The sequence below is a fragment of the Rhinichthys klamathensis genome, unplaced genomic scaffold, assembly GCF_029890125.1.
Source record: "Rhinichthys klamathensis goyatoka isolate OS25496 unplaced genomic scaffold, OSU_Roscu_1.1 h1tg000030l_1, whole genome shotgun sequence".
Classification (NCBI taxonomy): domain Eukaryota; kingdom Metazoa; phylum Chordata; class Actinopteri; order Cypriniformes; family Leuciscidae; genus Rhinichthys; species Rhinichthys klamathensis.
In genome coordinates this window covers 1,393,436-1,406,385 of record NW_026606580.1, presented here as the reverse complement: position 1 = coordinate 1,406,385, position 12,950 = coordinate 1,393,436, and the positions used below count along the sequence as shown (strand labels likewise).

The window sequence follows — 12,950 nt, the reverse complement described above, 5'->3', positions numbered from 1 at the left end:
AACCAATTTGAAATGATTCCAGCTTTATGACATGGCGCATTATCCTGCTGAAATTAGCCATCAGAAGTTGGGTACATTGTGGTCATAAAGGGATGGACATGGTCAGCAACAATACTCAGGTAGGCTGTGGCGTTGCAACGATGCTCAATTGGTACCAAGGGGCCCAAAGAGTGCCAAGAAAATATTCCCCACACCATGACACCACCACCACCAGCCTGAACCGTTGATACAAGGCAGGATGGATCCATGCTTTCATGTTGTAGACGCCAAATTCTGACCCTACCATCCGAATGTCGTAGCAGAAATCGAGACTCATCAGACCAGGCAACGTTTTTCCAATCTTCTATTGTCCAATTTCGATGAGCTTGTGCAAATTGTAGCCTCAGTTTCCTGTTCTTAGCTGAAAGGAGTGGCACCCGGTGGGGTCTTCTGCTCCTGTAGCCCATCTGCCTCAAAGTTCGACGTACTGTGCGTTCAGAGATGCTCTTCTGCCCACCTTGGTTGTAACGGGTGGTTATTTGAGTCACTGTTGCCCTTCTATCAGCTCGAACCAGTCTGGCCATTCTCCTCTGACCTCTGGCATCAACAAGGCATTTCCGCCCACAGAACTGCCGCTCACTGGATGTTTTTTTCTTTTTCGGACCATTCTCTGTAAACCCTAGAGATGGTTGTGCGTGAAAATCCCAGTAGATTAGCAGTTTCTGAAATACTCAGACCAGCCCTTCTGGCACCAACAATCATGCCACGTTCAAAGTCACTCAAATCACCTTTCTTCCCCATACTGATGCTCGGTTTGAACTGCAGGAGATTGTCTTGACCATGTCTACATGCCTAAATGCACTGAGTTGCCGCCATGTGATTGGCTGCTTAGAAATTAAGTGTTAACGAGCAGTTGGACAGGTGTACCTAATAAAGTGGCCGGTGAGTGTATATATATATATATATAACAAAACCATGCCCATGGTGTGCACTTCCAAGACATGCAATCTTAGCTAAGCAGAAGGTATAGCAAGAAAGAAACTGTGAAGATTATTTTATTTCATTCTTGTAAGCATCCTCTAGCAGTCCCCTTATGTAATGCGACTTCAAAGAGCAAGTGCAGCAAAAGTGCAGATTAAAAAGGTTGGAATACATTGAGTGAAAAAACAGAGTGCCCCTGGAGTGACAATAAGCACATTTCAGATGAAACGTGAGCAACGACTGCGAATAGCGGCATTGCATCAATTACACCGGCACCCCTGAGTGCCCCCTCCTCAGCTCTTTTCATCTTCCTCAAACTTTCTCAAGAGTAAGATATTATCAGCATCATTAGCGATTTATCTTCTTTTTTTTTTTTACACCACTGACGCATCTTTTTCAGTCTATTCCAACGCACTTAACAATCCGAATCCCAGAGTTTCCCTAATTATACAGAATTTGTTTGACGCTTAGCATGTTTGCATGTTCAAGTCACAGCCTTTGACTTTCGCCAACTTGGCGAAATCAAATGACAACTGCTAAGCAACCAGACACCTTCTTACGAGTTTGTAACCGGCGTGTTTTAGATGGAACCATGGTAGCAATGCACGTGCCTACCGTGCAACACAGAAGTCTGGCACCGAAGACATATCTTTGTGCAGTCAAAGCTTCAGGGGCCATGACTCAACTGACTAGAAGCATAAAGCCTGCTTCAGTGGGCTCAGAGAGAGCATTTAAAACACGCACCATGGATAAATGCCTCGCTGGCAGTCCTTGAACTTGGTATTCGGGTGTGCTTCGGAGTGTGTGAGCGCATTTGGTTGCGTTTGTTGGCCACGCTTGAGTCCGAGGAGCTCTAATCACAAATGGATTTGTCCGAGCGTTTTAAACACGGCTTCTTTTTACGTTGTGGGTGGAGGATTAGAGCGTCTAATCACAAAACGAACAGACTGCTTGAAACGAGCAGAACACAGTGGAATAATGAATGTAGGTAGAGAAATTACACAGCTCTTGATTTAACAAACATTATTATCTGATTAGCACTAATGAAAACTGTGGAATATCACAAGCACTTTTTCTCTCTCTCTGTCTCGCTCTTTATTTCTTGCTTTCACTTTCTTACAAAAATATTTCATATTTGCTGACTTCTGTGCTAGGCTCCAAAATGGATGTAATATTTTACCCGGCTCTATGTATATCCACCTCTTCTCTGCGGACTCTATAACACCTCCCCAGGTGAGTTGAGACACAGTGAGTCATTAGGCTCTACAGGACACTACGAGGTTCCTGTCTGACAGAACAAGCCATTTCCTTTGTGACTCTAGATTCTGCTCTCTACATTTTCCAGATGCTGTCGCTGAGGTGCAATTATGGACAGACCTGCTTTTGCTTCTGCATGCTTTAAAATGCACATAAGGTAAATGAAAATACGTATATTTGAGTTTCACTGAAGATATTTTGATATTTCAAATGTAAAACATGCACCTCACACACTGTGTTTGAACCTTTACTCTTTCCACTCCAGCGTTTTTGAAAAAAGTTGCCAACCAGTGCCAGCATTTTTGATCATTTTCACAAAAGTTTCATGGCCAGCAGAATATTTTGTTGTATGAATATCTGAATATGCAATGTATCAAAAGACAGAACAGACAAAAGCAAAAATGTTTTATTCTAGCTTCTTGCAATCCTTTTTTATCAACACTTGAATGTGGATAAGTTTCATTAAAAAAAAGCAATATTGTAGCCTGGTTAAAACCAGACCATTCTCAGTTGTAACTGAGTTATGGTCTGGCAAAGCGTCATAGACAAATCATTTCCAGAGGGGCGTCAGCAACGGACGTCGCGGATAGACGTAAACCCAATCAGAGCGATGAAGGAGATGACGTATGCAGAGCGGCGGAGAAACATCTCCGAGTGTTGTTCTTTGCTCGGTTTTTAACAAAAAGGAAACGTTCAAATCGCTTAAAACAGACGCGATAGCTGATTCGAACGAGTGATGTTCGACGGCGCATCCATCTTTGTAATGTAGGCTTCAAAATCCCAGCACTGTCGTCATCGTGTAAAGCCCGCCCCAACGTTTCTGATTGGTGCCGCGATTTCGACGGATTGGAAATGGGCTTGAATGCGCTCTTTGCCAGACTAAATTTTAGAGCAAATCTAAATTTGCCGGAAGTTGTCTGGGTTTTCCCAGGCTAGCAATAAGCTGAGAAAATTGCGTTTTTGTCAAAGACTACGTTTGGATCGGATTCAGAACGGAGTTCAAAACATAGATGGAGTAGATCGAGTCCATCGACACCCCCAAAGCTTGCACAGTTCTAGCTCATCATCTGTGGACATTTCATTTGGTGAACTAGGCAGTTTTGATTTATATGCGGTTTAATGTTGATGATTGCGTTATTTTACATATGCATCTTCTTATATGGGCTGCCATCCGAAAACTGATAAATGCTGCCTTCGGAGGACGCATTCCAAGGTAGGAAGGCATCAAGGTACGTCCAAATCCAATGGTAGCTTCACTTCCTGTCTCCTGAGATACCTTCATTTGATCGCTTTTTGAAGGCACCATAGATGTATCCTTTGCTGCCTTAGATATCCCACAATCCTTTGAGTTCCATTCTGTGACAGTTACGCACTTCAACAAGAACACAACCGATGTACGCTCAACGGCTGTCCGAATTCGCTCACTGGTTTTCATCCACTCCTTCAAGTGAACAGTATTAGTGGACTAATGTAGGGAATATAGATGAGGGTTTAGGGGGACAATTTCGGATTCAGCCCTTGTTTCTGCTTCTTCTTCGACTGTGTTTTGATCTGGAGATTCCGTACTCTTTCAGAAGATGTGTCATAGCGCCCACTACAGTATAACAGTGAAAACACAGAAAGCTGGAGATTTCCGTCAATGTTAAAGTTAACTGCTCTGTCTACATTTTAGGGCATTATTAAAGCAAACAGGAAATTACATCACAAAAACATAGCTTTTTCACATGACATATTTTTGCAATTCAATAACCTGATAAATAAAATGATTTATTACAAGAGGTCTCCCATCAAAAAAATATATATATTTCGTAATATTGCAATTGATGATGTCAACAAGTAAAAGGAAAGTGGAAAGTGGTCAGATGAAAGTTGTGCCAAGCATAAAGCAGGCTTTATCATTCCTTCACTTGGAATCATACATCATACATCACTTTGGGAATGGCTATGCATATTTTAGGACATCATTTACTGACATCAACTAATATATTGTCAAATTTAATATATTTTTTTGTGATGAAAACAGTTGTACTGCTTAATATTCAAATATTTTTGAAATATAAATATTTTGTTGCATTTTAAATGTCTTTAATGTCTTACTGGAAAAAAATAACAATACTTTCACTGACTCCAACCTCTTGAACGGTAGTGTACATAAAAAATATGTTTTATTTCACAAATGTATTTACCAGGGTAGAGGAATACTTCATTCCATAGAAAGCCATGACCTGTTGAATTTCCCTGAAATGTAATTCAGTAAATTCCACTTCCAACCCTTCTGTACTCAGACTAGATTTATCACTGTGGTGTCTGAATTATGAGAAAGTATTTTCAGGTATCTGAAATATGTTTGGTCATGGGCTGAGTGATAAGTTCACTTTTGATTTGAAGTCTATCCACTCATGCGGACCACTAGAGCAGTCATCAGGGGGTAGCATCAAGCCCCTACATCCAATTGGTATTCTGGCAATGAAAAGGCCCGAGGCATTGCCCACAGCAACAGTATGTCCGAAGAAAGCAGCCGCCCCCGTCCAGACACAAGCTGACCCGACAGGGAGTTTCACACCTGCCCTGTTTAACATTGCGGGGAAGATTCAGGAAGAATGAGTAAAGGAAAAGACACTTAATCAATAGTTCCTACCCTCTGTCTCTTAGTTTTTGGGTGATTCGTATTTATGAAAAAGCAATGAGGACTCTATGTCTGTTCAAGCGAACTGGTTTCCTAAGTGTCGAGAGTAAGCAACTTAACAGGCCATCGCTGGAATCTCAGGGAGCTGCCAAGGTCAGACCCCATGAATACATCAGTCAGTCCTGATTTACAAAAAGACCACAATATACTTCCAAACTTGAAATATCCTAAGTTGAACTTTCGTTCTTTGTCTAACTTTATTTAGGTTGGGAAAAGGTCAAAGGAAGAGAAGCCAAATGTTAGATATACACGCATTATAACTGACAGAAAAAGTGCTTCACATGCGCCGTTTTGGGCGTTTAAGCACTCGGAGAATCAGACAGCGCATCCACAACGAGGCCTTCGGTTGAAGAGCATCTTCACATCACAACCACCCCTAATCAATGTCAAACACTGCAGTCAAGCAACGGATGACATTCAGTTTTCTAGTTCACTGTTGTGGCGGCGATGATGAATACGAATATGAATATAAGAATATGCTCCGCAAAGAGTCCAGGAGAGTTATCATCTCAACCCTGCCATACTCAATAAATTCCTTCTGAAACCTCAAGAGAGAAACACACGGTTTAACAGCATGCAAACAAAGCTAATCTTCTGAAGTCAAATCATGCATGCCTCAAACTTCATTCTCCTCAAAATGACGCTAAAGGGGTACCCTGTGCGTTAAAAAGTGACACCGAGGTTTCCTGACCAATGTGTTAGATGTGCTGGAGTGTATTATGGTCTCTCGGCAAGGCTCTGCAGATCTACAGCTCCATGTTTGCTAACTGAATGACAGATTTGGTATCATATCGGAGTCCACTCAAAACAAAACAAGTCATAATATATGTCTCGATTACGTCTTGTTTGCATTTAGTCCAACACCATGTCATTGCATGGGACCACAAGCGATATAAGCTGTTAAGGTATGAAATTTCACATGAAAAGGTCCATTGTCCATCGTCAATAGCGTTGAGATGTTTGAAACACTGCTCACACAGAAGTCACTTTCAAACCAAGCAGCTTTCTGTTGGTCAGCTTGGTGATTCCGCATGAATTGGAACATGAGTGAAATCTGTGTGGCGAACATTTTCGCCCTCACACAATACTCCCTATCAGGCTATCACATGGATTCCTATTGAAATGACTGCCAAAATTTTGCCGTACAATGGTAAAGGTGACTGCACTTTTAATCTGACTTTTTCTCCTAACTAACTGCAGTGGTTACTGATAAACGTCATCTTTGCTGTGGCTCATTATATCTAGTTATGAAATATCAGTTGCTGTGTGAGCCATGGTAGGGATAATGATTATCAGTGAATTTCAGTGGAAGTTCAGTCTATATTTTTTGATTAGACATACATCCCTGCTATAGTAGGCAAAAAAAGGTATGTGAAATTAGTATTATGTTTGGTAACACTTTAGTTGAAGGTGTCTGTGTTACAGAGTAATAATAATTGCACTTACTATAGGGGAAGGGTTAGGATTTGGGTTTGGTTTAGGGTTAGTTGCATGTAATTATGCTTACTTTATATTTATTACTATAGTAACTATGTAACACGTGTAACAAGGACACTAAAATGAAGTGTTACCGTATGTTCAAATTCCAGCCCGTTCTCATCCCAATGCGTCATACATGTGACGCTTTGGACATTTCGTCTTAATCTTACGCACATGGCATCCTTTAGCGTCAATATGAGACGCAGAACCCAAGGCGTCATACAGGTGACGCTCGTCTAAATCCAACGCACATGGCATCCTTTAGCGTGAATATGAGACGCAGATCCCAAGGCGTCATAACCGTACCCTACCCCAGACCTAAACCTACCCATAACAGTGCGTGTTATATTGACGCTAAAGGATGCCATGTGCGTAAGATTTCGACGAAATGTCATATGGCGTCACCTATATGACGCTAAAGGATGAGAATGTGTTGCAAATTCGTAGTATCCATAAAACAGTACATGGATGACGTATACTTCTGGTAAAATATGAAGTGATGCAACTGACTCCGTAGGCCATATGATGATGCCAACTTGACGCATGTACTATGTTTGGATTTGATTCATACTACACACATTCATACACGCTTTTTAACATCACAAAGTTGTTATTCATCAACTGTAGTAGCGATTTCGGATGAACCTTTGGAATATAGGCACACGCTTATGGTGCTATTATAGTGGTTTTTGGAGCATAACAGCCCATAACCACAATGAACTGTTGTTAAATAGAAAAAATAGAAAATTGAAAAAAAAAATTGCGTTGCATTGTATGGAGAAAATAAGAGCATACAGGTTTGGAATGACATAAGGGTGAGTAAATAGTGTCAACTGAATTTAAATTCTAAGTTGAACTATCTCCTTAAGGCTGTTAAACACTTATTTATGCAGTCTGTACAGACCTCACAGTTCTGTTTAGGTAATATTCCCAATTTATCTCAGATGGGGGGCTTTTTCTCTCTGCCGAGTGGGAGTTTCTCAATGGATTTTTTCATTAAAACCTCTGCAAGATTCAGAGAGCTTCATAAGCACTGTGGTGGGAATCTGTTTTAATGATGTTTAGGTGAGAGTCCCAGACGTTCCTGAAGAACCTGTGAGGTTAGAGACAATTAACTTGAACGGATCAACAGATGCCACAGATCATTATAGAACACAATCATTGGATGCTGAGAAGAAGGTTAGTATAACACACACATTCCCTCTCTCTGCTCTTCTTGCTCCGTTTTCCTTCCACGCACATTTACACAAACTGGTACCCTAATCCTCCCAATGTGCAAGTTATCACTCTACTGTAAATGTCAGGTTGGACAGCGTACACTCATGAATGATGGATATATGGCACGTCCTAGTTTGCCACGGTTTACTCCCTAGGCAGCATTACAGAACAGCCTATTTCCCGATCCAGGGCTTAGTGTTTGCAGCTATCACGCATTCCCAACACTCCCACCTGTGCTTGCATAACTACTATAAGCAGCCCAGCTACGCTTGGAGAAAACCGGCAAGCTGAGAGAAACTTTTTAGTAATACATTTCAGCTGCATTGCATTACAGTGGGGACAATATATTGGGAAAAATATTAGAAAATATAAAACATTTTGTGCACCTGTGTAGATATTTTCATTTAAGCCATCATCGCCCACCCAGCCAATGTATTTTTTTTTCTCACCATACAAGGGATTTGAGTATATTGCTTCTATCCTTTTCCAGGTGGAAAGAACGGAAGCGACTGCTCATGCGAGCTTCTGTTACTCGCCTGCTGTCTACAAAATTTAGACGAAAACAATTTTCCCCGCTTGAGGCTATCAGCTGAAAAGAGAGGCAAATTACCACAAGTGGCCAGTTAAAATGCCTTGCACTCTGCATGCAGAGAAACTCAATGGACTACTCTCTGTCTTTTCAATGGCATAAAACCATGTTGGACAGGACAGGACAGGACGGGAAGGGGGGGGGGGGGTGCCCTCAAAATTAGGGGAAAAAATTAAGTTGTCGTTATTGCAATGAAGAAAGTTATTATTTTTTTTTTTTTGAAATGGGCTCTGTGCTTCTCATTCATTTACCTATGTGTATCTTTTATGTCTCTAGGTATTCATATATGTATACTTAAAAGTTTAGTTATATGCCTACATGCACTTTTTGCAAGTCCCCATTACAAATAATGAATCTTCCTATCATAACATCTCACATTAGAATCTGTCAGCACTCTGATAATGTACTTATTATGAACATGCACCATATGAAAACACTTTTCTAAGTGAGCTCTCTGTAACAGAGCTTTCTCGTTATGTGCAGTCATAAAACAGGCAAAGAGTCCATTCATTTTGATGGTTAATCTACAGACTTATTAATTGCCTTTGGTTAATTTCGTGACCATGTCATGTATAATACACAGTTGCTGCATGTGGTATGGACTTTACTACACTTCTAAATGCAGGTTGGTTATTAAAGATTAGTGATTGCAAAGGGATGTACAGCATGTGTGTTCTGGTCCTAGAGGACTCCAGTAGTCTACTGCACATTTTGGAGGTCTCCCTTATTTAACTCACCTGATTTATATCGTAAGATCATTATTGGCTTCCAAGCCTTGAAATCGGTGTGTCAGATAAGCGAGACATCCAAAATGTGCAGTGCTGGGGTAGGTACTCCAGGATTGACAACCACTGCTGTACAGTGTCTCCATGAGACAGAGAGAGATAAAAGAGAAGAGAAAGAGAGCAAGCAAAACTGCATGGCACATATCTCACATAAGGAAAGATGGTGCAAGATGCACATATTTTGTGCATTAATAACTGAATAGCAAGTTCTCATGTAATTGGCCGTTAAATGATGCTGAACATGCTCAATTCATCTGCATATATTGCAATTTATCATTAAAGACACCTTGCTTTCAAACTGTAATTACCCGACTACAAAACTCGGAGGTTAAATGTTACAGTCCCTTAGACACTCTGTTCATTTCCAGCCTTTAAACACCAACTTAAAGAAGCACTCTTTACCTTGTGCTGACGCCAGATGTAGGAGCACCGACAGCAATATTACAATCCAACAGGGTCTCTTTCTCGCTTTTCCCGAATTCCCACACATTGCCAGAGGACCAGATGGAGAGATACTGCACGCGTTTGTCCGGTACGCCGGGTACATGTTGCTCCTCCACAGTCCAGCCACAGTTGTGCGCGTAATTTTCGAGAGTGTCTCTGACGCGTCTTTGCTCAAAGAAGCGAGGTCGTGTGCAACTCAGTAAAAGACTAATCCTTCACATTTATGTCTCAAACGTGAAAATCGTTCAACTCCGTTGTAGGTGCGAGTTTGTTTATTAAAACTTTGCGCAATTACGCATGCACAGTCTACGACTCCAATGCACAGATATATTGATTTTTCAGTGATCACATATACTTTTCCCCCCCCTTTGTATCCACTGTCTCTACTCTCATGAATTTACTTAAATGTTTTATCAATGAGTATATTCCCAATCCAGAGCGCAAACGCCTCTAGTTCACGAACAGTTGATAACGGCCCCCACAATGTGATTAGACGGGTGATAATTCGCTCATAATCAATAATGCTGTGTTATTTTCATTCCAATAGCCAAAAGTTAGTCTCTGCTCCTGGCGCGTTGCTGTTGTTATCCCCAAGACGAGTCTTTTGCAGTGAAGAACCTCCCGTTCACTGAGTCCGCCCAGATGAAGAATAAGGTTTATTCGGCATAAGTAACTTTCCAAGTCCCGTTTCAGTGCGCCACTGTGCCGTTTGGTCTAAACGAACCATGCTGTGCGTAAAGCTCCGATGTGTACGAGGGTGCAAAACGGTTTTCGTGGGAGATCAAACTGTCATCGCTGAATGCCGCCCAGGAACCGGCCCGATGCGCTGAAGATCTTCAGCATCGTATGAGCAGCGGATCGGAGAGTGCGGTGCGCGCGGAGGGGGCTGACGCACGGTGCCACCGCGCGGTGAGCTCCAATAAGACACGCAGTGAGACAGACGGGCGCTCGCTCCTGAATGCACTGAACGCGTGCGAAAACAGCCCGACAGTAGGCTAATTCTGAACGGATGAACGGTCACAACGACCTTTCAATAATGTCTCCATCACTCTATGAAACAGCGATTAGTGGCTAAACTAACATGTCTCTCTGTCTAAGCTACTTCTGTTGTTTGTGCATGTGTTTGCGGAGCTGAAAAATGATGGGTATCGATATTTAATTGACTGAATTGAATAGACATGACCTTTAGCGAATGAATAGAGCTCATCTATGAGATATTACCTTTTTGATTTCCAAAAACTTGCTTGTGGTACTTTAAAAATCATAGTTCTATCTATCTATCTATCTATCTATCTATCTATCTATCTATCTATCTATCTATCTATCTATCTATCTATCTATCTATCTATCTATCTATCTATCTATCTATCTATCTATCTATCTATCGGCTATCTGTCTATCTATACCTGTCTGTCTGTCTGTCTGTCTGTCTGTCTGTCTGTCTGTCTGTCTGTCTGTCTGTCTGTCTATCTATCTATCTATCTATCTATCTATCTATCTATCTATCTATCTATCTATCTATCTATCTATCTATCTATCTATCTATCTATCTATCTTTCTTTCTTTCTTTCTTTCTTTCTCTTTCTTTCTCTTTCTGTGCGTCTGTTTGGCCATCTGTGCTTGCTTCTGTCCATCAATCAGTCTTTTGTTTCTTTATTTTTCTTCAACACTCTATTCACATCAGTCCTCCCATTCAAATAAGAATTGGATTGTAAATTGACATTTAATCAAATGTTTGTATTGTGGCATTGCTAAAATTGCTGGCTTCTTATGATTAATCTTTTGTGTTTTCATTTTTCCAAAATTATTGTCTTTTTCTGTGGGCAACAGAATCTGCTAAATGAATGATAGATAAATGTAAATGCACTATTGTTATTATTAAATTGCATTACAAACATAAAAGAACTGCCCAATCTACCCCAAAACAGGTTGACTCACTACATACATTCAGTTCAATTGTCAGTAAAAGAGCATTTTTGACTGGGAATATTGATCTTAGAATTACAGATGGCTGAATCAAAACAATAGCAAAACTAGGGTAAAAAAGGGAGCAATGAATGAATGAATGGATGGATCCCCAACAAAATATGTAAACATCTTAAATAAATATAAAGATACATTTACTTCAGAAACAAAACTGCATAGGATATAATTTAAATATACTATAAAAAAGTCTACCCCATTGGCAAAATAAATCTGACACAAAATACAGGTGTGTGTGTGTGTGTGTGTGTGTGTGTGTGTGTGTTGGGTATTACTCCTTTTTAACTTTTTATCTTGTTTTAAGAATATGTCAATAATGATTAAAAATATACAACCACTGATTATGATTTTTTCCCCCAGGGTGGTTCAATGATAAACAAATATCCTAATCATATTTCTCAGAGCAGAAAACAAGAGAGAAAACTAGAAAGAGACTAAAAAAGACTTTAAAATAGAATGTAAAGAAGTGTGTATATCAGAAGTGTGTACATCAATTTATACATCAGTCAAAGGAATCATTTGGGACACATTGAGAGCAGGTCTGAGTTTTGCTCTTATAATCCAGTGGAGAATTACAGAGAGCCTGCATACAGCAAAACACACACCTACACATGCTCCGGGCATGCACACACACACATCCACAAATGTATGCAAATGCAAACACATGCACATGTATATGTAGGGATTTAGTGTAGGATCGGTAGCACTTCACCAGAGTAGAGGTCAGATATCAGAACAAGCCAACATCAGACTACTTTACAGGTCTGATTTCTCCTGCGAAGCCCGTTCGCCCACACACCCAACAAACACACAAACATACTTCAAAGACTATTGATCTTCTCTGGCCTGCGGGAAAAACAACTTCCACATCAAGCAGCACTCCTTTGGGTTAATCATACATGTCAGAGGGCCGAAGCTAATCTGTGAATAAACCTGTAAAGCACCTTTACGGCTAGGTTGTGAGGCCTGGAAGTGGACCAGCCTTCTTAACACTTGTGAGTACTGGGAAAATGTGGTACTGGATCTGGGTCTTTAAAAAAGGGCACACTAGTGGTGAAATCGGGGATTCGAAACCATATTCTGAGATAGATAGATAGATAGATAGATAGATAGATAGATAGATAGATAGATAGATAGATAGATAGATAGATAGATAGATAGATAGATAGATAGATAGATAGATAGATAGATAAGAAATATTAGACATAGATAGATAGATAGATAGATAGATAGATAGATAGATAGATAGATAGATAGATAGATAGATAGATAGATAGATAGATAGATAGATAGATAGATAGATAGATAGATAGATAGATAGATATACATGGATATATGGTAAAAAATATTGGATGGATGGATAGAACGAGACAGACAAATGGATGGATGGATGGATTGATTTTTTGGGGACCAAAACATGTTCCGACAAGGATTTTGAATATTGCCATCTTTGTACCTGAACCCCCCATTGAAATTCATAAGAGGCTGATGATGAAATACTTTTTTATAGGCAGCAATTCTCATGATGAGGATTTGGTTGTCTAGGTCA

At 40.4% G+C, this 12,950-nt stretch overlaps 1 protein-coding gene across 6 annotated transcripts in view; it reads right to left on the bottom strand.

The window, feature by feature from the left end:
- Positions 1–10,283, bottom strand: part of sdk2b (sidekick cell adhesion molecule 2b) — a 342,012-nt gene extending 331,729 nt beyond the window's left edge. For 4 of the 6 annotated variants that reach the window (XM_056245433.1, XM_056245436.1, XM_056245434.1 and 1 more), the window contains exon 1: positions 9,377–10,283. In XM_056245433.1, coding sequence (XP_056101408.1) covers positions 9,377–9,521 — 145 coding nt within the window. In that variant the 5' untranslated portion in view covers positions 9,522–10,283. The remainder of the gene's footprint in view (positions 1–9,376) is intronic. The other 2 variants (XM_056245437.1, XM_056245438.1) reach the window with 1 other exon arrangement.
- Between the last annotated feature and the right edge of the window lie 2,667 nt (positions 10,284–12,950).